Source organism: Pseudorasbora parva, chromosome 10 (assembly GCF_024679245.1).
Source record: "Pseudorasbora parva isolate DD20220531a chromosome 10, ASM2467924v1, whole genome shotgun sequence".
Lineage (NCBI taxonomy): Eukaryota > Metazoa > Chordata > Actinopteri > Cypriniformes > Gobionidae > Pseudorasbora > Pseudorasbora parva.
Window position 1 is genome coordinate 7,616,448 of NC_090181.1, and position 25,135 is coordinate 7,641,582.

General features: G+C 38.5%; 2 protein-coding genes across 4 annotated transcripts in view; one reads left to right on the plus strand and one right to left on the minus strand.

The window, feature by feature from the left end:
- atg2b (autophagy related 2B) overlaps positions 1 to 18,088 on the minus strand; it is a 34,491-nt gene extending 16,403 nt beyond the window's left edge. The window contains exons 1-23 of the mRNA XM_067454987.1: positions 17,949 to 18,088; positions 14,425 to 14,618; positions 12,017 to 12,179; positions 11,296 to 11,448; positions 11,094 to 11,196; positions 10,833 to 10,995; positions 10,537 to 10,716; positions 9,066 to 9,162; positions 8,771 to 8,944; positions 8,520 to 8,671; positions 7,522 to 7,633; positions 7,194 to 7,437; positions 6,077 to 6,233; positions 5,897 to 5,989; positions 4,946 to 5,134; positions 4,577 to 4,850; positions 3,864 to 3,972; positions 3,563 to 3,770; positions 2,102 to 2,244; positions 1,796 to 1,953; positions 1,459 to 1,631; positions 1,219 to 1,369; positions 172 to 371 (exon numbers count right to left, since the gene is read on the minus strand). Of these exons, the coding sequence (XP_067311088.1) occupies positions 172 to 371; positions 1,219 to 1,369; positions 1,459 to 1,631; positions 1,796 to 1,953; positions 2,102 to 2,244; positions 3,563 to 3,770; positions 3,864 to 3,972; positions 4,577 to 4,850; positions 4,946 to 5,134; positions 5,897 to 5,989; positions 6,077 to 6,233; positions 7,194 to 7,437; positions 7,522 to 7,633; positions 8,520 to 8,671; positions 8,771 to 8,944; positions 9,066 to 9,162; positions 10,537 to 10,716; positions 10,833 to 10,995; positions 11,094 to 11,196; positions 11,296 to 11,448; positions 12,017 to 12,179; positions 14,425 to 14,586 (3,558 nt within the window). The 5' untranslated portion in view covers positions 14,587 to 14,618; positions 17,949 to 18,088. The remainder of the gene's footprint in view (positions 1 to 171; positions 372 to 1,218; positions 1,370 to 1,458; positions 1,632 to 1,795; positions 1,954 to 2,101; positions 2,245 to 3,562; positions 3,771 to 3,863; positions 3,973 to 4,576; positions 4,851 to 4,945; positions 5,135 to 5,896; positions 5,990 to 6,076; positions 6,234 to 7,193; positions 7,438 to 7,521; positions 7,634 to 8,519; positions 8,672 to 8,770; positions 8,945 to 9,065; positions 9,163 to 10,536; positions 10,717 to 10,832; positions 10,996 to 11,093; positions 11,197 to 11,295; positions 11,449 to 12,016; positions 12,180 to 14,424; positions 14,619 to 17,948) is intronic.
- Positions 18,089 to 18,193: 105 nt separating this feature from the next.
- Positions 18,194 to 23,636, plus strand: gskip (gsk3b interacting protein). 3 transcript variants are annotated; one of them, XM_067454990.1, is made up of 3 exons: positions 18,194 to 18,328; positions 19,640 to 19,885; positions 21,982 to 23,636. In XM_067454990.1, the coding sequence occupies exons 2-3, from the start codon at positions 19,643 to 19,645 to the stop codon at positions 22,138 to 22,140; spliced, it is 402 nt and encodes a 133-aa protein (XP_067311091.1). In that variant the 5' UTR covers positions 18,194 to 18,328; positions 19,640 to 19,642; the 3' UTR covers positions 22,141 to 23,636. The 3 variants fall into 3 exon arrangements, with proteins under 3 accessions (XP_067311091.1, XP_067311092.1, XP_067311090.1); XM_067454991.1 differs by lacking the exon at positions 18,194 to 18,328 and adding an exon at positions 18,908 to 18,970; XM_067454989.1 differs by lacking the exon at positions 18,194 to 18,328 and adding an exon at positions 19,006 to 19,192.
- Positions 23,637 to 25,135: the final 1,499 nt, after the last annotated feature.

Genomic DNA, 25,135 nt, shown 5'->3' on the forward strand with positions numbered 1-25,135 from the left:
TGAATAGAAAGTGCAAAACAGGGTTTATTTGAAATAGCATTATTTTGTAACAATGTAAGAAAAGGTCTTTAGTGTCACTTTTGATCAATTTAATGCATCCTTCCTGGATAATTAAAGTAATTTATGTTGTAATTTTCAACAGCATTTGTCTATGCCAGTTATGCGTCTTACCTTGACATTGCGCTCGGTGTTGTGGGAGGATATTTTAACCGCAACAGACAGCATGCTGTGGGGCTCCAAACTGAGCCCTTCAGAGGGAGACGCCCTCTCTGGGGTCGATTCAGAAGCATACATAACAGGCTCCAGCCAATGAGGACGCATCCTGCAGGGCAGATTATCACTCCACTCAGGGGCATCACCATCCACCGTGCCTGAGGAATTAGATACACCATTGAAGGAGAAAAAAAAAAAACACAAAGTCATCATACATACTTAATCAATATGAGATATAATGACAGAAGCATATTAGGTATCAAAGAAGGTTGTTGCGCTCTTCAGTAGGAAAGATTCTTTTTCAGGTGCGTAGAGCCAGAGAAGGGTAGACTTAAGCAAAACAAAGAGATGGCTGACCGCACACGGAATCCAAAAGAGACTAAAAGTCTAGGAAACTATATCATTTTTATTTTTTCAATTGCATGGTGCAATAAAGTGCAAAGTGCAAGCGAGTTAAAAACAGAGGAGCAGGAGTAAACGTTTCAGCAGGTTGCTATCCTCAGTGCTCCGAGTGTGACGGATTCAGTGTGCGGTCAGCCATCTCTTTTGTTTTGCTGAAGCATTTTAGGTAACACTTTAAAATAAGGTTCATTAGTTAACATGAACTAATAATGAACTGTTCTTATGAAGCATTTATTTATCTTTGTTAATGTTAATTTTAACATTTACTAATGCTTTACTAAAATCTTGTTAACATTAGTTAATTCAATGTGAACTAACATGAACAAACCATCAACAGCTGTATTTCTATTAACTAATGTTTACAAAGATGAACAAATACAGTAACAAATGAACTGCTCACGGTTAGTTCATGTTTGTCAATACATTAACTAATGTAACTTATTCTTAAGTGTTACCGAATATTATTATACAAACTAGTACCACAAAAAAAAAATTAAGTAGGAGCATATATTTCTGTTAACACAATAACAGTAATTTACCAGGAATCTATATAGACCATTATAAAGCTTAACTGAAAAAGAACAAACAGACTGCTTTGTTTACCGTGGTGATAGAGGCAGGCCTGAGAAGTGTGGAAGCAGACATAATGCTGGTCTTTATAGCCTTCATGCTGCGTCACGCCAAACAGTGTCCCGTTTTTCACCTCCATCCAGAATTCACCGTGTTTTTTTTGTAGCGCACCATTATCCTCCTGCTGCAAGTATTGGCATTTATTACATTAAGCCATGGCTATATATAATGACTCAATACTAAAGCACTTTCTTTGCGATGTTGATGTAGTACCTTTAAGTGTGTGCGCAGCGCCAGCAGGCCGTGGTTAACAGACAGGACGATGGAAAAGAGGCTCTGAGAGTTCTTAGGCTGCATCTTACTCCTCTTCTTCCTTCTGTTCCTATAGCCCAGTTCAGCAGGGGTGTAATACTGCAGGAACTCTTCCTCAGAACCACTATCTTCCTCTTCACACACATAATGGGAAACAAATCCACAACAAAAGACAGGATGTCAGATGGAATTATTAACTGAAAATAACTTCTTTCCATGAACAAGTGCTTGTAATAGTTTCAGAAATCTTTGCTGAGGCTGATATTAAACAGTGAGCAGAAGGAGTAATGATCTTTACCCTCAGGGCCAGTAGATCTAAACGGACTGAAGCTTTCTTTATTGTACGTGTTGATGAGTTGACTGGCTACAGACAGACCCACGCCATACGGGATGTTCTCCACCGTCTCCACGGGAGATGGAGCCGTGGGTTCCCAAAGCAGCAGATCATTATTAATCCTGGTGGGGGGGGGAATATATATATTTTTTTTTTATAAAAAAAAAGAGCACATGGTAGCTGAAATTCACAAGAACATGAATATGAAGTTTTATTATGTAGATTTATAAGACAAATCTGTGGTTTCATTCATGCATTAATAATATTTACCTGTTATGTAGTTTCTCATAAAAGTCTTTATTAGGCAAAGAGAGCTGCACGTTAGGGAAAAACAGCTCAAGGATGTAGCGGGAGTTGCTCATGGTTTTATCTTGGAATTCCATCATCTCCACCACGTCTCCTGGGATGACCATCTGCGCAAAGTTATCACCCATGATTAATAATTAAATATCATTATCAAGTCTATGTGGGTAGGTGATCCATTATGGGTGCATATTTTTCTTAACACTAAGAATAAGATTAAGAATATATTATATATTATGGTAACACTTTACAATAAGGTTTTATCTGTTAAAATTAGTTAACATTAACAATACTTCTGCAGCATTTGTTAATCTTAGCTGATGTTCATTTCAACATTTACTAATACTTTTTAAAATCAAAAGTTGTTAGTTAATACACTGTTAACTAACATGAACAATAAACAACTCTATTTTATTAACTAACATTGAGCAATATATTTCTTACAACATTAATTAATCTTTACTACTGTTAGTTAATACATTGACTAATGTTAACGAATTAGACATTATTCTAAAGTGTTACCTATATATTATATTATATTATATTATATTATATTATATTATATTATATTATATTATATTATATTATATTATATTATGAGCTGTCTATCAATAAATAAATAAATTAATCACACATTTTTCTGTAATAAATCCTGATTCAAAATATTCAAATATTGGACTGCCATTCACTGCCATTATAATGCTTGGAAGAGCCAGGACATTTATATATAACTCTGTGTTTGTCTAAAAGAAGAATGCTATACACACCTAGGATGGCTTGAGGGCGAGTAATGTTAAAGGGATAGTTCACACAAAAATTAAAAATTATGATTTAAAGTTAATAAATTTGTATAGTGTAATAATTTCACATTTAATCTCCAAATGAATGTAGACACAACAAAAAGATAGTATAGTTTAAATATTTGATCTAACAAATCTTTTGTTCTGTGATTTACATTAATGACAGAAATTACAGCAGCAGGTTTAATAGACACTGTCACTTTAAGACCTTCTGCACATGACTCGGATACACCTCCCATTTCCTCACAACTATTTACGGTCATTTAAGGCTTTATGAAACTGATTTAAGACCATACTTACGAGGATACTCGACAAAGCAGACATTTTGGCATACTTTTGTGCATTTTTGTCTGTTCAAGTGTGAAAGAGAACAATGCAGCCATACGTGCCAGTACACAAGTACTAAGTTTTGCATCTGATCGCGCTTGAATGGTTTAATAGCACTTGAATGGATGATAGAGTGATCATACACCGTAGCGTAGCCAATAGGATGACAGAAAAAAAATGTATACTAATAAATATTTTTAACGTGTTAAACTGAAAATATTAATTGCATGCATTAACGAACTAATTTTGACATCCCTAATTATATTATGTAATAAATTCAGATAGAAAATAATCTCCATACCTCTTCATTCTCGTACATGACACGTCGTGAGGAGAAAGGGGATGGCTCAGATTTGCCAAAATCACACACATCCTTCAAAGAGTGGGCGGCTCCTTCTTCTTCCTCCTCTTCCTCCTGTGAGTGACCGTCTGCCTCTTCCTCATCTTCCTCAGCCGTTACACGCTCTAAGATGGAGCGCACAGCCTTGGGGTTCACCTTCAGAACTACTCTAAATGGGTATAGAAAATAGTTTTGTTTCTGTATCTGGATTAATTTTATCAGTAAAGAGCCACAGAATGACTATGAGCAGAGCACAGTCTACCTGGGCCAGTCGAATTTGCCACAGTCAGATGATGTCATGTCCTCCTCCATGGTGTTAGCTACCCGTAAGAACCTGGGTGCAGGGTGATCTTTGTCTTTTTGGAATGACCCTAGTGTAACAGAAAACACATTGTGTGATTGTGTAATAAAAAATATAAAAACACCATTCTAATATTTTTTAGATAAGTTATGAGGTTTTATTTTGCAATAAAAGAAATGTAAAATTACATTTTAAGAATCTCCCACTAAATTGTTAAGACGGTGCAAAAATCTAGCCAGCATAGATGACATAATTGTAAAATGTACATATTACCATTTATTCATATTTAAAAAGTTACTATTTGAATCAGGTTTTTTGTGACTTTTTGATACTAAATTGGTGTTCTCTTTCTGGCATCTATTAAACCATCTATTGGTGTCATAATACTGCAAAGACAGCATCGTGTTTCTGTACAGAAAACGAAAAACAAGAAAACTATACAGAAACTGCAAATCTACCTCACATAAAATATGGTTTACTCTTCTTTAGAAAAGAAGTGGCGAAGCTTTCTGAATAAAAGCATCACTGCATCCTGTATGTGGGGGACGATGGTAGAGGAACATTTCAATTCATTCCTCATTTCCATTCAATAATTACTTTCAGAATTCACTCAAAATGCAAAGCTAAGGTCATTTTATGGCATGATCAGGATGAATCTGTTAATAAACGAGTACCGCTGAGCTCTTTGAAAGTGAGCTCCATCTTGTTCTGCTCTGATGAGTTTCCTCCAGTGAACTCCGTCTTGAGCTCCAGATCCTCCAGCTCCAGCTGGAGCAGCTCTTTCTGCAGGGACTTTTTAAACCAGGGGCCTCTTTCCTGATCCGAGCGCAAGTCTGGGATTGGAAACCGCACCACTAGCACCAGTAAAGGTGCATTTATTGACACGGACACGTGGCAGTTCGCTGGAGTCCGACTATCATCCAGGAAGACCTCTGCAAAGGCTTTGTGCTTGTGAGGAAAACACACAACCACAATAAATGACATACAAGTAAAAGAAAAGAAAGTTTATTAAGTATAGGGAGATAGTTACTAATGTTTCTCACCAGACTGACATGTTTATTGTAGGAGGTGTACATGTGAGATGCCATCATCTCTGTTGTAACTAGTTTCTGAGGCTGGAGTAGGGAGTTGAGCCGGTCCACAATGCTGACGTCACACTCGGAGCGGACTTTTCCCAGCTCCACCTGCAATTCGGCCTTACGAGGTATAGTACTCAGGCGTACCTGCCCGCCCTGATTTACAAAAAAAAAAAAAACGTTGGACCATGATGTTATTTAAAGTAAAACACAATAGTGCAATAAATAATTTACTATAATAACTCTACTATTATATTATAAAATATAATATAGATGGACCATGGGTGTCGGAACCATTGTATGAGGGTGGGACAAGACCACCCACTTTTTAAGACCAATGATATTGGACCCACTTTTATCATCTCTTATTCAGCGCATGTCTGTTTATCCAACCGATAAACATTATTATTAAAACACACATTAGATGCTTGATTTCCACTTTTCAAATATTTTTTTCTTTATTTTTATTGAAAATAAATGGTCTGATGTGTGATGGGAAAGGGAGTAGAGAGAGTTCAGCAAAATCCTACACATAGAACCGTCAAAACACCAGGGTCAAAATGCGTCACAACTTTCTGCCATGTGCCTACACTACTGCTGTTAAACTACTAAATAAATTGCCGTCTTCTGTAATTTTGTCTGGTCCAACCAGACGTTTAGTAAGCAAGGCAAGCTATTTGTACTTGATGTAAATGACATCTACTCCAGTAAAAAATTTCAAGGGGAGGACCCCACCGGAATTGTTTTTTTGGGGAGGGGTTTTGCAGGGGGTTTTTTTGCTTCCGATGCCCATGAGATGGAATATTCAAAGACATAATAATATGGTAATTTACTTTAGTATGATGAAATACTTTAATCAGCTCCCATCAACACTTCTAAAGAAGTGAAAGAAGTTGTTGCAATATTTCAGGCAGTTACCTGCGGGCCTCTGCGTTCTGTAAGTTTGTAGTGTAAATGTAGGCATGTAGGAGGGGGAGACTCACTACTGGCTGGGGCATCAAACGTAAGAAGCTAAAGTTCGACACAGAAAAAAAAAGATAATTATTATGTCAAATAATTCTGTGTACATACAAAATTTGTTAATAGACAATAAAATACCTCTGTGTAATGGGCTCCACTCTTTGTAGTGTGGCTGTCAGTAGAGTACAGGCATTCCAAAAGCTCCACCTGACTCAGAGAGAGATCCGTGTTCAGCGTACGCACACTGGAGCCTTGGCAGTGCTCGTATGTCACCTTTAATCCCTGACCAATGAACCTGAAGATGAAGGAAAATGCATTTTAACATTTCTGTTACATAAGCAAAGGTTAAGTACAGAGTTCCACAAGGCTTTGTCTTGGGTCCTTTTTTTCTATTTTTAGTCTTCATATTGAAAACTTTGATCCTTTCAAATATTCCTATTTAATAATTGTGCAATCGAAGCGTCATCCTCAATAAACCCGTCTCTGGCGTGATACCTCAAACTTTTGAATGTACTGATCTAATATTTATTTCTGACCTGTAAGGATACCAGAACAATAATCATATAGTGTTTGTTAATAGGCCAGAGGAGAACATGCACCCCGACTGAGCCTGGGTTCTCCCAAGGTTTATTTTTCTCCATCATGCCCTGATGGTGTTTTGGTTCCTTGCCAGTGTCACCCTTGGCTTGGCTTGTTCAGTTGGGGACACAAAGTTTTCAACTAAATATCCAAATAAAATGAATTACTAAATTAACTGTATCAACTATATCACTGATCTGCCCACATAGTCGCTATATGATAAACTGAAATTAGTTGATGACATTGTAAAAGTGCTATATAAATAAAGTTGACTTGACATGCTTACTTTACTGATTGTAATGATGACCCACAGGTTTAAATTACCTCTAGACCAGTTTTCCCAGTCAATTAGGAAATTGTGCATTGACGGCATTAAAATTAATACAAAGTTGCTGTCCCACCTCATCTTTTTTGTGAACTCGCATTCAATGTCAGCCATTCAAGATTTTCCAATTACTGATCACTGCAAGAAGGCTGATAAAAAAATAATAAGCTACCAGCCTTATAGTATTCTGTATTGAGTTTATATTGCTAAAACATGCCAGTGGGCTCCGCCACATATCATCCAAAGGGGTTGGGATGTTGCCATCCACCAAATCTGAATTTAAAGATATATAAAAAAAAGTGGTGACGTTCAACTAAATAGAAAGATATGACCAACATTGTGAAAGCTTACCTGAGATGATCATGTGGACAGGCTTCATCAAAGATGGTTCGTGATTGGAGGAAACCACCAGCAGGGAGTTGATTTACAGTCAGAATACGGAAAAACTCAGAAGCCATTGGTGCAAGATGGCTGCGGGAGGAGTCTGGAGGTGGGAGGGGGTCGATATGGAGGACAGACAGGCAGAGATTGCCCACTGCCAGCCTGAGAACCAGCTCGGGCCTAGACTCATCACAGTGGCCTTTAGATGGATGAGCTAGAGATCACACACAGGGTATATCATTGATTAAAGATAGGGTCAACAATTACCATAAATCATAAAGAGGATGATGGGACTCACAAGTCTGCCGTAGAATCTTGTGGGTAAGCTGAGAATCTCTGGAAAGTTGCGGTGTCTCATTTGTCTGTTTCTCCTTTTGTCTAGGAACATCCATGTACTCATCCCACACCGTCTAGGGAATATGTTAATAAATGTTTTACACTTGCAGTACTTTGAAGTATGTATGATTTATGTTAAAAATAAAAATACATTCTTTTAACCCAGGTTATTGTTCATTGACTGATATTAGTATGACATTCATGAGTTTATCTCCCCAAAAAATTGTAAACATTGAGCCCCCAGACTTCATCTAAACATTGAGAGCGGTACGCTGATATCCGTCATTCTCTTTCCAACTGAACTGATAGATTGAGTTTGAGTCATGGCTACTATAGCAGGCTAAGCCCGAGGGGGTTTAGTCGGTCAGAGACCATGGTTGATGCGTTACATGGGAAAAGACATACAGCTTCGAGTACAGGACTGCAAGCCAAATTTTGTTGCATTTAGACCCTCAAAGATTTGACAGATTACACCAAAGCCAACAAAGCATTTCGATGCAACGCACTACAATGGACACTTTAATACAACATCATCAAGCACCTATTTAGAAAGATATATTCCAGTTTATATATTTTACTTGACATGTCTATTGCAGACAGCCTCAAGCAGTTGTGGTGCATCATGTCAAAAAATGAACCCAGTACAGATGCGTTGAATTATTATAGATGAGATGAGATCTAGACAGACTTGCCTAATTACTTAAGTATTCCTAATAGTACTTTTATAACCAGCCTACTATAACCTGTTGAGACATGCCTTCACGCACACCCGTAAGAGCTGTATTTGTGATGTTTGAGTTGGGGGAGGAGTGACACACAATAGGGGCATTTGCAACATATGCTGTACTTTTGTAATTCTGCTAAGTGACACAAGTGTCTAAGAAATTACATACTTCATCTTTGATGAATGGTGACAATCATTCAATAATTATGCATCTCAGTGCAAAAGCAAAGACTTACGGTTACATTTCCAGATGGCGACTCCCCCAGGGAGGCGGAGTAGTTGCTATTTACAGACAAATCTAGATCCACCGTGGGTGGATCACCAAGAGGAGGCAGAGATGATAGGCTATGTGACATGTCCATATCAGCCATAGAGAAAAAGACGTCCTCTGTCCAACCAACAAGAGACAAATTAAATATGTAGTTAGAGATATATAGACATTTTATGAAAACAAAATGGACTAGAAGATGTGCTGTGCTAAACCAACCTCTGCTAGACACTGTTCTGGTGGTCTGGCTTTCAAACAGGTCCTGGTCAGTGGCACCTGTTATGATGTCTTTCTTCAGGCAGCGGTTGAGCTCCATGTGGAGGCGATACTCATCTTCCTGCTGCATGGGCCGACTCTTCCTGTCCTTTCCTATTGCTGACCACTCCTGCCCAGCTGTATTCCAAAAAAAGTTTGTCACATTCACTGGAAACCATTTACCAATCACTTTATTCAATGAGGGCCACATATGGCAGAATCATGAAAGAAAATTATTTAAAAATCAAATAAAAGTCACCTGAGCTGGAGAAGACCCCAAACATGTCCAGTAAGAGGTGGACTTGTTGTGGTGACAGCAACATGATTAGAGAATCAAACTGTCCATCAATATCCAACTGTGAAAAGAACAGCCAATAAAAATAAAAATATTTTTATATTATATATATATATATATATGCTTTTTGACTACTCTGTCCATTTAGAAATACACTTAATGCACAACTATCTAAGGTAGCATTCAGTTTCTGCTGTGTGCACATTGCACGATGGATCAGCGACAGAGACAAGCAGGGTGGGCGGGAGCCCTCAGAAGATGAGCGCTCATCTTCAATTACGCACAGGCCTCGCGCCTATATCTTGTTCTCTCATTAGCTGTAGAGCATTGTCGATGTAATTTTTGTTTACATTTAGAACCAAGCGACAACCTCCTGCGGTCTCTTGAAGCCAATACAGAAGTAATTTAAACTTAAATTCCTCAACTGACCACTAGGGACAGGCTCCAGAAGAGAGCAGAATCTCATTGAGCCCCAATGCCTAACTTTACAGCAGAAACAAAAACATATTTACAGCCTGGTACAAATTGTGGTTTTGGTCTATACAGATAATTTTGCCCTTCATGACAACTGTGAGGGGGGTGAATTTTTTTATAACTCATTTGTTTACGTTATATAAAACCTTAAAGTTCTGCATAATTAAGGGAGTGGCCCCTTTGATTGACAGATGGATAGCCATTTATCCTCTGTCTGTTAGTCATTGCGTCAACTCAGCTCTGCCCACATCCTGCCTCTTTGCCCATTTTCTGTCATCTGGGCGTGACGCATGATGACGTGTTGCCAAGATGGCAACGGCCAGATCGTCTCTACTTTACACTTCAGAGCGGCTTATCGGAATCCTATAAGGCTGACGTCACGGACACTACGTCCATATTTTTTTAGTCTATGGACAGAACACTTCACACAGCAGGATTGAATCGCAATTCTGAATCGCAGACAGGTCCAGATATTTAGCATGGCAAATATCTCACTGGCATTAACGATGCATTGTCAATTCTCTCAGATTGTGTCTTTGATAACACACACTCCTTTAATGAGCACTGATCTGCCTCTGTTTTCAGGCATTTGTCTGTGATTTTGCAAAATCTGTTGGCGACTGAAAATCAGGGGAGTGTGAACTCGGCATAAGACAGCTAAAAATGTATCACAATGACAATGAATTAGATAAGAAAACATCCCAACAAGTGGTATTAATTTAAATACCACTTGGTGGACACAAAGAAATTAGTTTTGCTTTCCATTTTGAACAACGTTTCTATTGTTTTACAATTTATACAAAAAGCTTTTGAATACTTTATAGTTGTCAAACGTAGTGGAACACATTTACTCAAGGAATGAGCACCGTGACAAAGGATCCTAATATATGCAAAACCTTTATAGCCAGCTAGAATTCAAAATTAGTGAACATTAACTATACGGTATGCTGCATGAACCCACCTTAGCTCCGGGCATAGCTTCATTTTGCTTCAGAACCACGGACAGCTCCAGTTTTCCACTAAGGCAGCACACCTGCACTGGCTCGAATGGTGTACTGGAAGACACCGGCTCTGGGAACTGAGGGTGGGGCTCACAGATGATTTTTGGGTTCCAACTCGGTGAAAGCTTGGGTTCAGTATCCTTTAATGAATAGAAAACATTTGGACTTTAGAATTGTACTTTTTAAGTTAGGCTTAGGATGTACTATTATAATTGAGCAAGATGATTTTTGATTAGAGCAGAAAAGATAAACTCACTGTTTGAGTGGGGGATGATTTGGGACCAGCACGTGCGGACTCTGAAAACTCATCCCAGAACACAGAGGCTCCATCCAGAGTGAGGTTTTTATGTGCAAATGTAGTAGGCTGATGGATATTGACACTGGAGCCTTCCTCCACGCTCTCATCACAGTAAACCATTCTAAATAAATCACAAAATGTACAGACAGCATGGCAATGGGTAAAATGAAATCATATGTTGTTGAGTTGAAAATATTTAGTTACAGCTCTAGAACTTACTTATTGATTCGGAGTTCGAGAGCAATGCCAGTTTTCGAATTTTCAGGAATGTGTTCCAGCCGCAGGACAGTATCCACAAAAGTGACATTGACTCTTCTCAACACTAACAGAGAGAACATGGAAAGGTTAAGTGTCAGACAAAATGTAATTGAGCTCTATATAAAAAAAAAACTATTTTTATGGCCTATGAGAAGAGGCATACCCGTCTCAATAGTCTCAGCAAACTTTTCCAGACCCTCCAGAGGTTGGAAGCTCTCTCCCTGTTCATCAGTGAGTCTTTGGCTCAGACACTCTTTGGCCAGTTGCATACTGCTGGTCATGAAGCTGGACCAGCACATGGGCTCCATGCCTGACGCTAAAAAAGATTTACAATGGGCATAAACAACAATAAAGTAGGTATGAAATGGACATTCCCTTCACAATTCATTCATGCATGCATTTCTTCTTTTTTTTAATATATTAAAAAAATGACCTTGTACTTTTTAATCAAAATGTCGTAATTGGATCTTCCGGGAAAAGGACTTCTCTCTTGTAACGTGCCAGACTTTTCTAATAATTTAGTCCGCATAAATGCCCCTTTCCTCCAATCGACTGCAGGCTCAGATTCAAATCTGCTTCCATGTAACCCCCCCCCCCAACATTTTTTTTACTTTTTCAATAATCTGTTTTACTCAGATATACGCCAAAATACAAAAATCTCTTAAATCTCAACTTTATATTAAAGATGGACTTGCCAGAGAATGTATTTAAACTGCTAGAAAAATGTATATTTTGACAAAAACAACAAGCCATACAAACTAGTATATACAAAATAGAGTGTGAAGATACCATAAATAAGAATTAACTTTACCAAACACAGAATGGTAGAATGTCAAATCAAAGCATTTGTCAAGCTTATCAAAGATTTCAAAGAGGTTTCTTACCTATTCGAGGTCTTGGCCTGAACACTATCTCTAAGCCCCTGACTTCCAGTGCGCAGTTGTCCTGGAGCAGTGAGGCCCATGGCACAGTGAGAGAAATGGCCTGGATGAAGCCCTCACTCACCTCAAATGGTGCATCCACAGACTCCAGGATCTCATTCAGGGACTGAAGATGCATGAGGCATAAAAGTCACACAAGGTCAATTGTGGATAAACATCCTTTTTGATGGTTAGTAGGGGGATAGGTTTAAAATAAAATTTGAAAAAGAAGAAAAGTTGAACAATTAATCTTCTCAAATTATCTGCTGTGTTCAACTTATCTGCTCATGTCTATTCTATATTGCTGGCTATTTTCATGAAGAGAAAAATGTGTGCCAAACCATCAGGTTAAAAATGAAAATAAAGAAAGAAAGAAAAACTCTTAAAAAAAACATCTGCAAAGCAAGTAAAGCACAGATTGTTGAATGTTGATAATTTCCATGTGTTTTAAACCTTGCCATTTAAAAAATTCAACCACAAGAGGCAAAAGGGAACATAGTTCTTTCTGTACAAAATGACTGTCTTGGTGAGTATCCTAGTCAACACAGTTATATCTTAAGTGAATGAAAAAGGTAGAGAAAGACAAAGCATGTGTAACAATATCAGTATACTGGAGCTGAACATGTCTAAAGAGACAGCAGCCTAATATTCCTGCTGCTGTCTGTAGCTATGTTTCCATCACCCTGTTTTCATGCGCATTTTGAAGTACTGAAGTATGTTTTTATGCTTGCTTGAGGTGTTCTTTGACTTAATTTAAAGCAGCACTTGGCAACTTTTGCTCTCGGGGTCCCCCTAGAGTCCTCAACTACTGTCGTAAGCTCTGTCATCCTACAACAGGGGACGCCATCGCGCGTGCATTTGTTGACATGACAGCCCTGATAGCCCTGAACTAGTGATGCGCGGTTCGTCTCATAACCTGCGGACCCTGTATGTCTATTTAATGGTCGCGGGTGCGGGGCGGGTTGTAAAAATATATACAGTGGTGCGGGGTGGGCCAAATAACTTCATAAAAGTGGCTTGGTGCAGCACTACAAGTGTCCCTGACCTGAACACAGCAGGAGGAGTTCACATGCAGGTGTTCTTCTGGCGGCGCGTGTGAAATGTCTTCATCCCAGGTACAGTCAGTGGCATGTTTCAGCATGTCATATGAATATAATTTCATGGGTTTTATTTTTTTCAAACGCCAAATAATCACGATGCTCACGTTTACAAGCCAGCGTCATTATAGTAGTCTATTGGTTACAATTTTACAGAATCTATATGATACTTCAGCTCAATGTTTGAGTGGTAGGTAATCACCATAACAAGCATGACAGCATCGGTCGGGCACGCCTCCTTCAGCTCACGCCGACGAGCAAACGCTGGTCACATGTTGATCCTCGTCCTGCCTTTAATCCCATCACTTTTTCGTTTCCTCTTATTGCTTTCCTCAAACAAAACCTTTTCTTTCTTATTTGTCTGTGCTGCTTCGGACATTACTATATTATCCGACGAACAAAGTTGGGCTCGCACGTCCAAATGTAGGGAAGTGTGGGTGTTGGTGGAAGTGACGTATATGCCGTAAAGCAGTCGAATTTTGTAGTTCTTTTTGTAAGTTTAAAAGTACGATTAAAAACGATACAGACCCTATCAAGCTATGGCAGACAGGTCATTCAACCTATTGTAAGTCGATGTATCATCACAAGAGTCTTGAAAATATATTATGAAGGTTGAAAAGTTACCTAGTGCTGCTTTAATGTGAATAATGGGAGATGGAAATACATTTACCAAATAACTTCTGATGTACCGAACATTCAACATTAAACTCATGTCACTAATCGGATGTTTCCGCTGATGATTTCAATAACGCTGCATGACATTTAAAATGTGGCCTCTGACTTTCTGAACTGTCATAGCCAAAGGTTTTAAGTAAAACGTCTGGTCACTATGACCTCCAAAAAATCCTGCTGACGTTGTCTTTCCCATTCACCAAAAATTCAGCATTTCTTCTTTTGTGCATAGTGTTTAATATCCTTCTTCTGTGCATAGCTTTTAATACACTGCTAGTAAATTTATAACATACGCTTCAGTGTGTCCATAGGGGGTTGGAAAACTATATTTGTTTTATCTGGGTTAAAAATGTCTTCCAAAGTGTTTCTCAGTTAAATGGCACAATCTAATAAAACATGCTTCAATGATAAACGATTTTGACTAAAAGATAAATGTTTTTGGATCTTCTAATATTAAAAACTTGAGTGTCATCCTGAAATAGGTATAAACAATCCAGTCTTATCGATTAAAATAATAAAATAAAAAACAACAATAAATAATTCATGGAGTTTGTTCTGAATGGAATCAAATACAGGTCAACAGCACAAAAGTAGAGCACTTACCCATTTGTCCAGCGGCACTTGAGCGAGTGAGCCCGTGCCCTGATAGAGGTCCAGACTAAGCTGGTCCAAACTGAGCTTCTCCTGGAGGAAATTTCCAAGATATCGATGCAGCAGGTACCTGCAGGCCCGCTTCTTAATAGATTCAGAAAAGGGCCAAGGCATCTTGACCAGCTCTTGGGTTCAGTTTGTACTGTCTGAAACACATTAAGACATCCCAGGTATTAAATGCCACAGAGTGCTATAATCGCGTCTTTCAACCGAGAAAAGATGAAAAGGGACAACCCAGTAACTTTTAGGTTTTTTTTAAACAACTCACAAGACTTGTCGTCTGACAGACAGTTCTCTGTGTGTTTGTGTCAGATAAGCGCTCTCAGAAAATGACCCATTAGAAATTTGAAATAATATAGCTTTAAAACGTGTGGAAATGAATCACCTTTAACGATAAAAGGAAAAACTGTTATCAATGAGAGTGATCACGATATTGATGCTAATAAAAACCAAGCATATGTCTTGTTTAGTATTCATCAGAGAATCCGATCGAGGCACAAACTGTGTGGAGAGGGGGTGGCATGCAGCAGCTCATTTGCATTTAAAGGCACAAAAACAGCCTGTTCTTGACTATAGTCAGAAATGGGTATTTACAACATGGATTTATAAATGATCTGTGAGGTATTTTTAAGATGAAACTTCACAGGCACATTCTGGCGACACCTGACACCGTAAAGGGTTAGTTCATCCATAAATGAAAATCCTGTCATTAATTACTTACCCTCATGTCGTTCGACACCCGTAAGACCTCTGTTCATCTTTACAAAATCACAGGAACAGCAACACAAATGAAGATATTTTTGTTGAAATCCAATGGCTCAGAAATGCCTCCATTGGCAGCAATGCCATTTCCTCTCTTAAAGGGGGGGTGAAACGCTCAGTTTCAGTCAATCTCATGTCAATCTTGAGTACCTATAGAGTAGTATTGCATCCTTCATATCTCCGAAAAGTCTTTAGTTTTTTAGTTTTATTATATTTATAAAAGAAATATAGGCTGTACCGAGTCTTTTTGCGGAAAAAAACGAGCGCCTGGAGGCGTATCGTGTGGGCGGAGCTAAAGAATGATGAGTGCACACAAAGCGGTGACGTCCTCAAGCGTGGAGAAACCCATGGCTATCTCTGCTAATACAGATATGATCCAGAATCAGATCCGGAGGCTGAAATAAATTGAACAGGAGAAACAGCAGCAGCAGGACGTCCGTCTCTGTGGTATGTACTGTATTTAGTGGCCTGTCAACATTTGTGTGTCTTTACTCGCAGTTTATGAGGACATGATTCGATTTATGGACTATTGTATGCGACTAAACCTTAGCAGTAGCAAGCAAAACGGTTTTGCACGTCAGACTAGTGTAACGTTATACAGAGAACAACAATGGAGTAACCATTAGCGCATTTGAATGACGAAGCACGCGATCGTGTCGTTTACTGATGTTTACTCACGTGACGATAGCCAACAGCACAGACATTTGAAGCAGTTTTACTCACCGCCTGTTTCCAAAGCAGGACCGAACCTTTATCGCTGGGACTGCGCCGTCAAAAACACACTTCTTTGGTATGATTTGGTGAAGTCCTGTGACAGCAGTAACCGTGGAAATCTGCGATGTTGTGAAGCTTCCCGTCATCTCTGCGTTCAAATCGGTTCAAATGCAGCGCTGCCTTCCCGGAATGCTGTGCTGAAGCGTTGAAGTCGCTTGATGTCACCCATAGGAATAAAGTGGAGCGCGGCACGGACTATAACAACATAAGTGTTCACGGACGACTGGATCTGCAGCTGAGAGCATTGTTGATGGGGCCTGCATTTCCTCTCTCTCGCTCTAGTCACGTGCGCGCGCACCCTACCGGGAGAAGAGCCCGTACGGCCCATACAAGGACCTTCCGCTCTATCGATGTCAAGTCTAGCCATACTCGAAAAAAAACTCTCCGAAACTTGTGAGAAACCAAAAGGAGTATTTTTGACACAGAAATACTCCATCAAACGTCCAACATTAGTTTTTGAAACTTTGTCTATGTTTTGGATGGGAATCCAAGTCTTTAACAGTGTAAAAAGCTCAGTATGCATGAAACAGCATTTAACCCCACCTTTAAGACCCATAAACGGCACTAAATACGTTGTTAAAATGTCCATCTCACTACAGTGGCTCTACAATAATTTTATGACGCGACAAGAATAGTTTTTGTGCGCACATTTTTCTTCATCTAAATAACGACTTCATTCAACTTTATTCTTGTCTTCCGTTTGGGCCTCTGACAGGAACTCACGAAGCACCACGACTCGCGAGAATATGATGTTTCTCACGGTTCGGGCATCCAGGAAATGCACACTTTAGTACCATTTTGAGCACTACGGTAAGACCTAACGCACAATGTAGAATTCAACAGCTTATACATGCCGCATCTTCCTCTGCTTGTAAACAAAGGTCCTCATTTCTGCCGGCTCTGCGTTATATTCTTATGCAGGGTCGTGGTGCTACTGGAGTACACGCCAGAGGACCAAACAGAAGACAAGAATAAAGTTGAACAAAATTGTTATTTTAACAATTCAAAAACTAATTCTCGTCGCTTCATAAAATGATTTTAGAACCACTGTAGTGAGATGGACTTTTTAACAACATCTTTAGTAGCTTTTATGGGTTTTGAGAGAGGAAATGACATTGCTGCCAAGGGAGGCCTTTGTGAGTCATCGGATTTCAACAAACATATCTTCATTTGTGTTCTGAAGATGTACAAAGGGTCTTACGGGTGTCGAACAACATGAGGGTGAGTGATGACAGAATTTGCGACCATTCCCTTTAAATTACATCTTGGAAAAATGGCTGTAACAGGTCCGGTTGCGTGGATGCTTGTGGATAGTGTAGTTTGGCAGAGTACCTTGTATTGAGCTGGAACAGATAAACATAACATACAGAGATACAGACAGCACATAAATAATAAACAAAAGCCAGTCTAAACAAATCCTCATGGAATTTATAAAAAAAAAAAAAGGTTTTCTCAGTGACTTTGCTGAAAAGCAAACCCACACAATTAATGTGAAGAGTTGTTGAAGACAGTGATTCAGTATAACGTAATAGATGTTTTTATTCTAGCTGACTAATGAAGACCTCAAATTGATGTGGCTTTCTGAAAAAATTACATTTGCAGAACTGGTAAATCAACACACTGAGGCAAAGGACTGATAAAGCCTGGGATTACCTTGGCAAACCTATTAATTCACAGCATATGACTGGCATTTGGCTATTATTCAATGCCTTTTGAGCTCAATTTAAATGTTGTATTTATTTGTCTGGCATGCCTGACGTTGCTGTCTGACCTCATATATTAAAGTGTTTGCGCAATTCCCTTAAGGTTGGTGAGTTTGTTTTTTACAACTAACAATGTCAAATCACGGAGGCACACCGCACAACAGCAAACGGGTTTAGTCTTTCTTTCCAATGTACCGTGGTCATTCAATATACGAATGTCTACGAGAAACAACTCACCTGTATTATAAAATAGCTGACTAACCGCTGTTCCTTGGCTTGGGGGGAACTAGCATGCTGGCTAAACACAATCCTTTATACCCTCATTCAAGATTGTCTCTTCAGCTGATGCGTTGCTCATTAATGATGTCTATATTCAGTTGGAGCTTGTAGTCTTTTGGCGCATTATAAGTCAGGTCGTGAGAGAGCAGCATCTCTGTTTGTCTGCTTATAAGGCTAATGGTGCTGTTTACAAACACGCTCGTGACTGCGCACTCTCTCGCGCGCCGCTCCACGCGGTGTGTTCACGAGCATCCGCGCTGCGCAGCCACACAGCTCGCGCGCTCAGCTACGGGAGTGTTATTTTACTGCGCATTGCAATAGTAAAGGCACTGTTTGAGGTAAGTAGGCTTACATTTAATAGTATAACGGGTTTAGTTAATGATCTAACATTAAGGTTTGTAAGTACGTCTTAGTTTATTTCTTTAAATCTGCGATCTAATCCGTCATGTTGTGTTTACATACTTCAAACTCACACTACACAGCACAATGTGTTATTTTTCTGAAACGTGACAACATAATGCAATTTATTCGCCACTGTTCATAATGTTTAACTTCATATCGTGGCTGATTACCATATGTTTTCATCATAAATGCATTTTAATAACTAGCTTGCCTTTTTTTCGTCGGCGAGTGAATACGCATTCTAAAGTTTAGGAATTACTGTGAATAATGGGATATTATGACATAAACAAGTTCCTTTTTTCATGCATGTGCAATCAATGCAGTACATTTCCATCGGTGAATTTCAGTAACACTTGTGGAAATGCAAGTGACGTCACCTCACTATTGGAAAACACGGGAAAAAACAGCCAAATTTAAGAAGATAACACAACTTTATTAAACGTATTAAAGTAAATTAAATGTATTCAGTTCTTTGGACAGTAACTATGCTTTTGTGTTATTCGTGAAAAATAAAGAATTCTCTAGAAGCCCCTCCGCCCCCCAAGAGCTCGCGCATATCCACCCGCACAATTTGTGACGTAAGGAATTTAGTTGTTAGCTCTGCATTGATTAGGATATACAGCCAACAACTAAAATATTTTTACTATATTCTGAACATTTGTTTCCTAAAATATCGCGTAGTAATGTTTGTCGAGGCGGATACGCAGAAGCTGCTCTGCGTAAGTGCTGCGCATAGTTGACAAACACGAGTCTTAGCCGGCATGAGCCGGAAGTGTTCTGAAGAACCACCCCAGGAGGAGGTTAGTAACTTAAAAATGATGTTAATAATTAAACATTAAGCGCTTCAGACTTTATTATATAACACGTGAACGTGTTATGTATGCCGTGATGCTATTATTATCTTAATATAACACGGATTTGGCGTTATATGGAACTTTAACGCTACAAGAGCTTCGATTGGCTCTAATAATATTGTTAGCTAGCACTTCATAGTCCTCGGATTGCCTTTATGCAAGTTACATGATCATACATTACACGGACAATTCCCATTAAACTCACGCATTAAACAACAAAAATCTTACTAAGAGTAAAACGTACTTCGTGGGTTGTCAGTTGAGGAAGCTGAGGCGTTAGCATGACTTTACAGTGCTCGCGCCCCCTCATGATCAGACGCCAGATGTTTAAGAGCATGCAGTGGTTTGTTTGTACGATCATCAGTCATTATCTGGAGGTTCTGTTGTGTTTAGGGAATGGAGGTGGACTGTACGCCAGAGGAGCTGTCCAAGTGTTCGTATGAGGAGCGCTGTGTGGAGCTGGGAGATGTGAAAGACATGCGACTGGAGGCGGACGCGGTGGTCAATGATGTGCTCTTCGCGGTCACGGACATGCACGTCTCTCACAGTCTCACCAGCGGACTGGATGTGGCCTATATAAACGTGCAGATCAGAGAGGGAAACCGATACTGCTTAGAGCTAACCGAGGCAGGGTTAAGGGTAAGTGAGAAAGTATCATCTGTTCAACCCCAAAACAGCATTTTCTCTTAATATTGACAATGTTATGTTTTCCTAAAGGCGAAGATGGGGTCCACTTTCAGTCTAGGCCTCTACTCTAAAAAAAAAAATATCACCATGAAATTAAAATAAAATGTTTAATTGTTCAATTTAAATATTGCAGTATTTATAAAAATTAAAAAAAGTGCCATTGTAATCAAAATAACTTCCATCTCCATTCCTCCATCTTCTAATGCCATCTCTTCTCTGATGAGCAGCAATAACACACAAAAAAAACAACCATCACCCAATCAATTCCAGGACCTATTGCACAAAACTAGGATGAGGGATTAATGCTGCCTTCACGTGCAATCGGAATTATCGTAAATATGAGTTTCCTAGATAAAAATTGCACATGAACGTCCACACATTACAAAATATGAATGCGATAAGCTCGTAATCAAGACTTCAGAAGTGGGAATTATCAAATTTCCGATAGCACGTGAAGGCAGCATTAGCTGGGATATCTTGATCTTGTCATCAGTATGCAAAATTTAGTACACCGCTGTCGTGTAAACGTACCCTGAAGGCACACTCACACCAAGAACAATAACGAAAGATAACTATATATTAGCGTATAAATTGAGCCAGGATCACCAAGATATCCTGGCCTAATCCCTTATCCTAGTTTTGTGCAATAGGACAGAAGTAGTCCCACCCCACATTTTTTCTTTTGTTTGGATATACATCACAAGGAAGAAAAGACTATTGCAACTTTATATGTAGGGCTATCCAAGGGTGTCCAATCCTGCTCCTGGAGTGCCACTGTCCTTCAGAGTTTAGCTCCAACCCCAGTGAAACAGCTGAACCAGCTAATCAAGGTCTTTATAGGTATAATAGAAACTTACAGCAGGTGTGTTAAGGCAAGCTGGAACTAAACTGCAGGACAGCGGCCCTCCAGGACCGAGTTTGGACACCCCTGGGCTATACAGTGGTTACACCATGGTATTGCATATGATTTGGCATCAATCTGTCTTCCATACGTTTTAAATTTAAAGGTATACTTTGTAACTTTTGGCCCTCTAGTCTAATGAATAAAAAAGAAAACTGCATGCATTTTGTGGAAGAACATTGTTTTGGTTGTTATTTGGCTCTGTGTGACTGGGGATGAATATGGTTATATGACTGTTCATAAAACATTCACTATATAAGGCTTAAGAGAAAACAACTGTTTAGATGGGAAGGATCTCAAGCTGACCAGCTGAAGATGTGACTTACCTCCAGCACAGCGCTACAACAACCACAATAACATGAGCCTTCACAACAGATACTTTACAATCAACTGTCAGCTACATATGGAAATTTATCGGTTTAATAAAATACCTTACTCACCTGTTGAGTAATAAAAATGGCATCATCTTTGCATGGCTTTTACAACATTTCAAATCCCTCCATTCTTGCCCTTTCTGAAAAGCCAAGCCAATGTTGAATTCATGTATTATTATGAGCTCTGTCACATTCTCTGTTCAGTGTTTGTTTAAAATGAGTGATTCTCTGGAGGTTGGAGATTTAGCTGCTCGATGTAAACTTTTCTCTGGTTGTGATAACCTCTGCCTCTCCCACACCAGACACCAAATTAGCCAGAAAACCTTCCCTATTTTCAGCACAAAAGGGCGAGTGACATGTACACAGTTTCCTGCAAAAACCATCTTGTCAGGTCTAAAATATAAACGCTTATATTAGTTAATAAGGGTAAGACAAAAAGATGTTTGGGAAGAAGGATTGATGATATATTGACTCAATAGTTAAATTGTGTTAATTTTCAACAAAAACAAGTTGCATAGTCTGTATCAGTTGGAGATATACATTTTTTTTCTAGCATTTGTATTTTGCATAGAAATAAATGTGGTATAATTTAGAGGTGAATATTGTCATGAAATCCCCTCAGAATACAAAATATCAAACAAAATATAGTACATTTATTTCATAAAATAAAAAGTTACACTTTCTTCAGTCAGTTCCAGTCAGGATCACGAAGATGAAAAGTGATAAATATGAGATGGTTAACTGTCCTAAGACTTGTGTTTGTGATTTGTCAGGTGGTGGGTCACACCTTTGATCACGTGGACGAGGGCTTGAACACCCAGTATCATGAGACTGTTTACTCGCTTCTGGATTCCCTCAGCCCTGGATATAGAGAAGCGTTTGGAAATGCTCTGCTACAGAGACTGGAGAGACTCAAACAAAACGGACAGTGAGGGCTTCAGTATCATTCACATCTTTGTTTGCTAACGGTTCAACCCAGCCCTGTGCCGCTCTGAGCTTGAAGCGTCAGCGGTACCTTTATCGGTTTTTAGCCTGTGATATGTTTTAACAGACCTTGGTGTTTATTTGACAAACTGATTTGCCTGTGATGTTTTAAAGTATTTTACTTTTATTTAGAGAGGTATCATTGGAGGCAGTGCTACAACACAGTGGGCCCAAATGAATACTTTATTTAACGTTTATGCAAGCGAAATAACCCCTGAGCTGTTTTAAAGACTATGGGGAAATGTTCAAACTAAAATCTTTTATGTTAACATACAAGTGCTCTGATTTTGTATTAACCGGGTCCTGCAAAATGAGTTTTAGAGGTCCATACTGTACTTCTGTGTACTGTACAGCATGGTTCTTTAAAGTATTGTCATTAAAAACATATCAGATGCCTTACTATCATTCAAACGTCTGTTTAACCTGTATACAGGACAGAGGTTGTCTGGAGGGGAAAAAAATCCTGATACAAAAATCCATTCACTCTTCTCTTTGCTTGCTTTGATAATGTATCAGACTTCATTTGGTGACTGTAAGAATATGTCTCTTGCTTCTTTTTCTTTCTTAATCTGTCAAAAACAGGAGAAAAGAGTGGACTGATGAGCCAAAATATGGTGGTGATATCTATCCACCCCTTCCAAAAAAGTATTTTTTGAAGAAAATGGAGACATTTGTCATCATGCAGTTTCTTACAAACGGGGTATTTTAGCACTGAAACAGAAGCTTTATACTTTTGAGTTGTGCAGAATAATTTCCCCTGCAATTTCATTACATAAAAGCATGTTTGTGTGGATATCAATGGTCGGTTTTTCCTGTAACTAGAGGGACAATTCCTGTGTCAAGAACAAATATACCATATGAAATGTATTGCCGTTTTTTAAATATATATATTTTAAAAGATTTGTTATTGTTTCGGGATGACCAGTTTTAAGTCATGTAGAATCACTGATTGATTGGTAAAAACATCATTACATATCAACACTACGCAGAATTGCACTAAAGGTAATAAAGCAGCCATTTTCTTAATGCGTAAAAATATGCTACAAAGTTACATTCCGTTATTATTAAGTTAAAAAACAGCATTTAAATCTTAAATAAATGCATACAGGAAGTTCTTGTATGATGGCTTTCTACCTCATGTTAATTTTATTTCGACCCTCTTTAGCATGCCTGTGAAATGTGTGTTTCCAGCTTGTTTTGGATAAGGCAGATGATAACGATATGCTGTTTTGTGATAAGTGGTCCTCCAGTTTTAACAAATTCCTGTGAAACACAATACATTATCTCTGTCCTAAAAAGATTCCTAATAATTTACAGAATGTTTGCTTAGACAACCAAGAAAACGAGTATGAGAGTGACATACACGGCACAAAGACCTTCTGTACCTGAAGAAATGTTGCTTGCTTTTGTTTCCTTGTAATAAAAAGCACACATTCAGATGTTACTGTGGTTTGGTGATTCAGTTTTGTAGCCAATAGTCCTATTATGCTTGATTTAGATTTTATTTAAAGGGTTAGTTCACCCAAAATTAATTTCCCTCATGTCGTTCCAAACCCATAAGACTTTCACTCATCTTAAAAATACAAAGTAGGTCAGGTATTTTTGATGAAATCAGAGATTTCTGTCCCACCATTGAAAGCTACACAACTACCAATTTGATGCTTCAAAAAGCCATTTTGCGATTCCACAGGAATCAATGTGGTTTGTTCTTGTATGTCAAGCAGATTCGGTCGAGCTTATATTCGCTTATCAACTTTTATTTGTGAATAAAAGCCTAAATTCAATCTATTCCTCATATTAAGCGATCAAGTCTCTTCAGAAAATGTAGACTAAACCTCTCGATTCATATGGATTAGTTTTACGATCTCTTTATGAACTTTTTTGTCAAAGTGTCAGTTGTGTAGCTGTCAATGGAGGGACAGAAAGCTCTCAGAGTTCATCAAAAAGATCTTCATTTGTGTTCTGAAGATGAACGAAAGTCTTACATTTTTGGTACAACATGAGGGTGAGGAATTAATGACAATCTTCATTTTTGGGGGAACCATCCCTTTAAAGATAATTTTTTTTGCAATTTGTTTTATATTTTAGCAATTTTCCAGTAAAATAATTGTGTAATGACAAAGATAATCCAATTATTACTGATGACAAATATTGCTTATTGACAAAATCTTGGGGGGAACTATCGCTTTAAAGACAAATGTTTATTTTAGCAATTTTTCAGAAAAATAATTGTTTAATGACAAAAATAATCCAATTACTGCTGATGTTTGATATTTAAATTTCCCATGTAGTCAATTTTATCCCTTTAAACTCATCTTTGATCAACAAAGTTATATTTTTTTTAAATCCTGTGAAAAATTCTTCATGCCTTAAAACAGCTTGAATGTAACCGCATCCTTGCTTCATTTAGTATACATAGATTCATGAATATGCACGAGCCCCACCACCACTCACAGGATATTGCTCTTTACAACGTCGGAAATATAATATTAGCCTTTTGCTTGACAACATTTTCAAAAAGCTAATGCGTTGCTAATGTTACACAAACCATGTTCCTGTTCGTCATCTCAGCCTGCTTTCTAAAAATCAGCATCCTTATAAATATTTTGAACAACTCAGAACGTCAGTGGAATAAGACATATTTCATCATAATATTCATAATTTACCTGCTATATTGCTACATGTACCTGATTTTTCATATCAGCAGAAAAATACACTGGGACAACCTGGCTTCTCGAGACTCCCCTGCTTTGCAGCAGTTAATGATACGTGATTGGTGGCAAAGTAGTTTGTGACGCAAGAAACACCAATGATTTAAAACCGTGTTTTTGAGAAAAAAAATACTCAGCAAAGGTGTTGACTTATGAATTTGCACATGGTTTGTCTTAAAACATTAAAAACACCCCATAGACATATAAACAACATTAAAAACTTGATTTTCAC

What these genes read in the sequence shown, in the direction of transcription:
- gskip (XM_067454989.1), top strand. Translation starts at nt 19,154, where the DNA reads ATGAGCCGGAAGTGTTCTGAAGAACCACCCCAGGAGGAG. An exon ending in AAGAACCACCCCAGGAGGAG is followed by an intron (nt 19,193 to 19,639) that starts GTTAGTAACTTA and finishes TGTTGTGTTTAG; the next exon opens with GGAATGGAGGTGGACTGTAC. An exon ending in TAACCGAGGCAGGGTTAAGG is followed by an intron (nt 19,886 to 21,981) that starts GTAAGTGAGAAA and finishes GTGATTTGTCAG; the next exon opens with GTGGTGGGTCACACCTTTGA.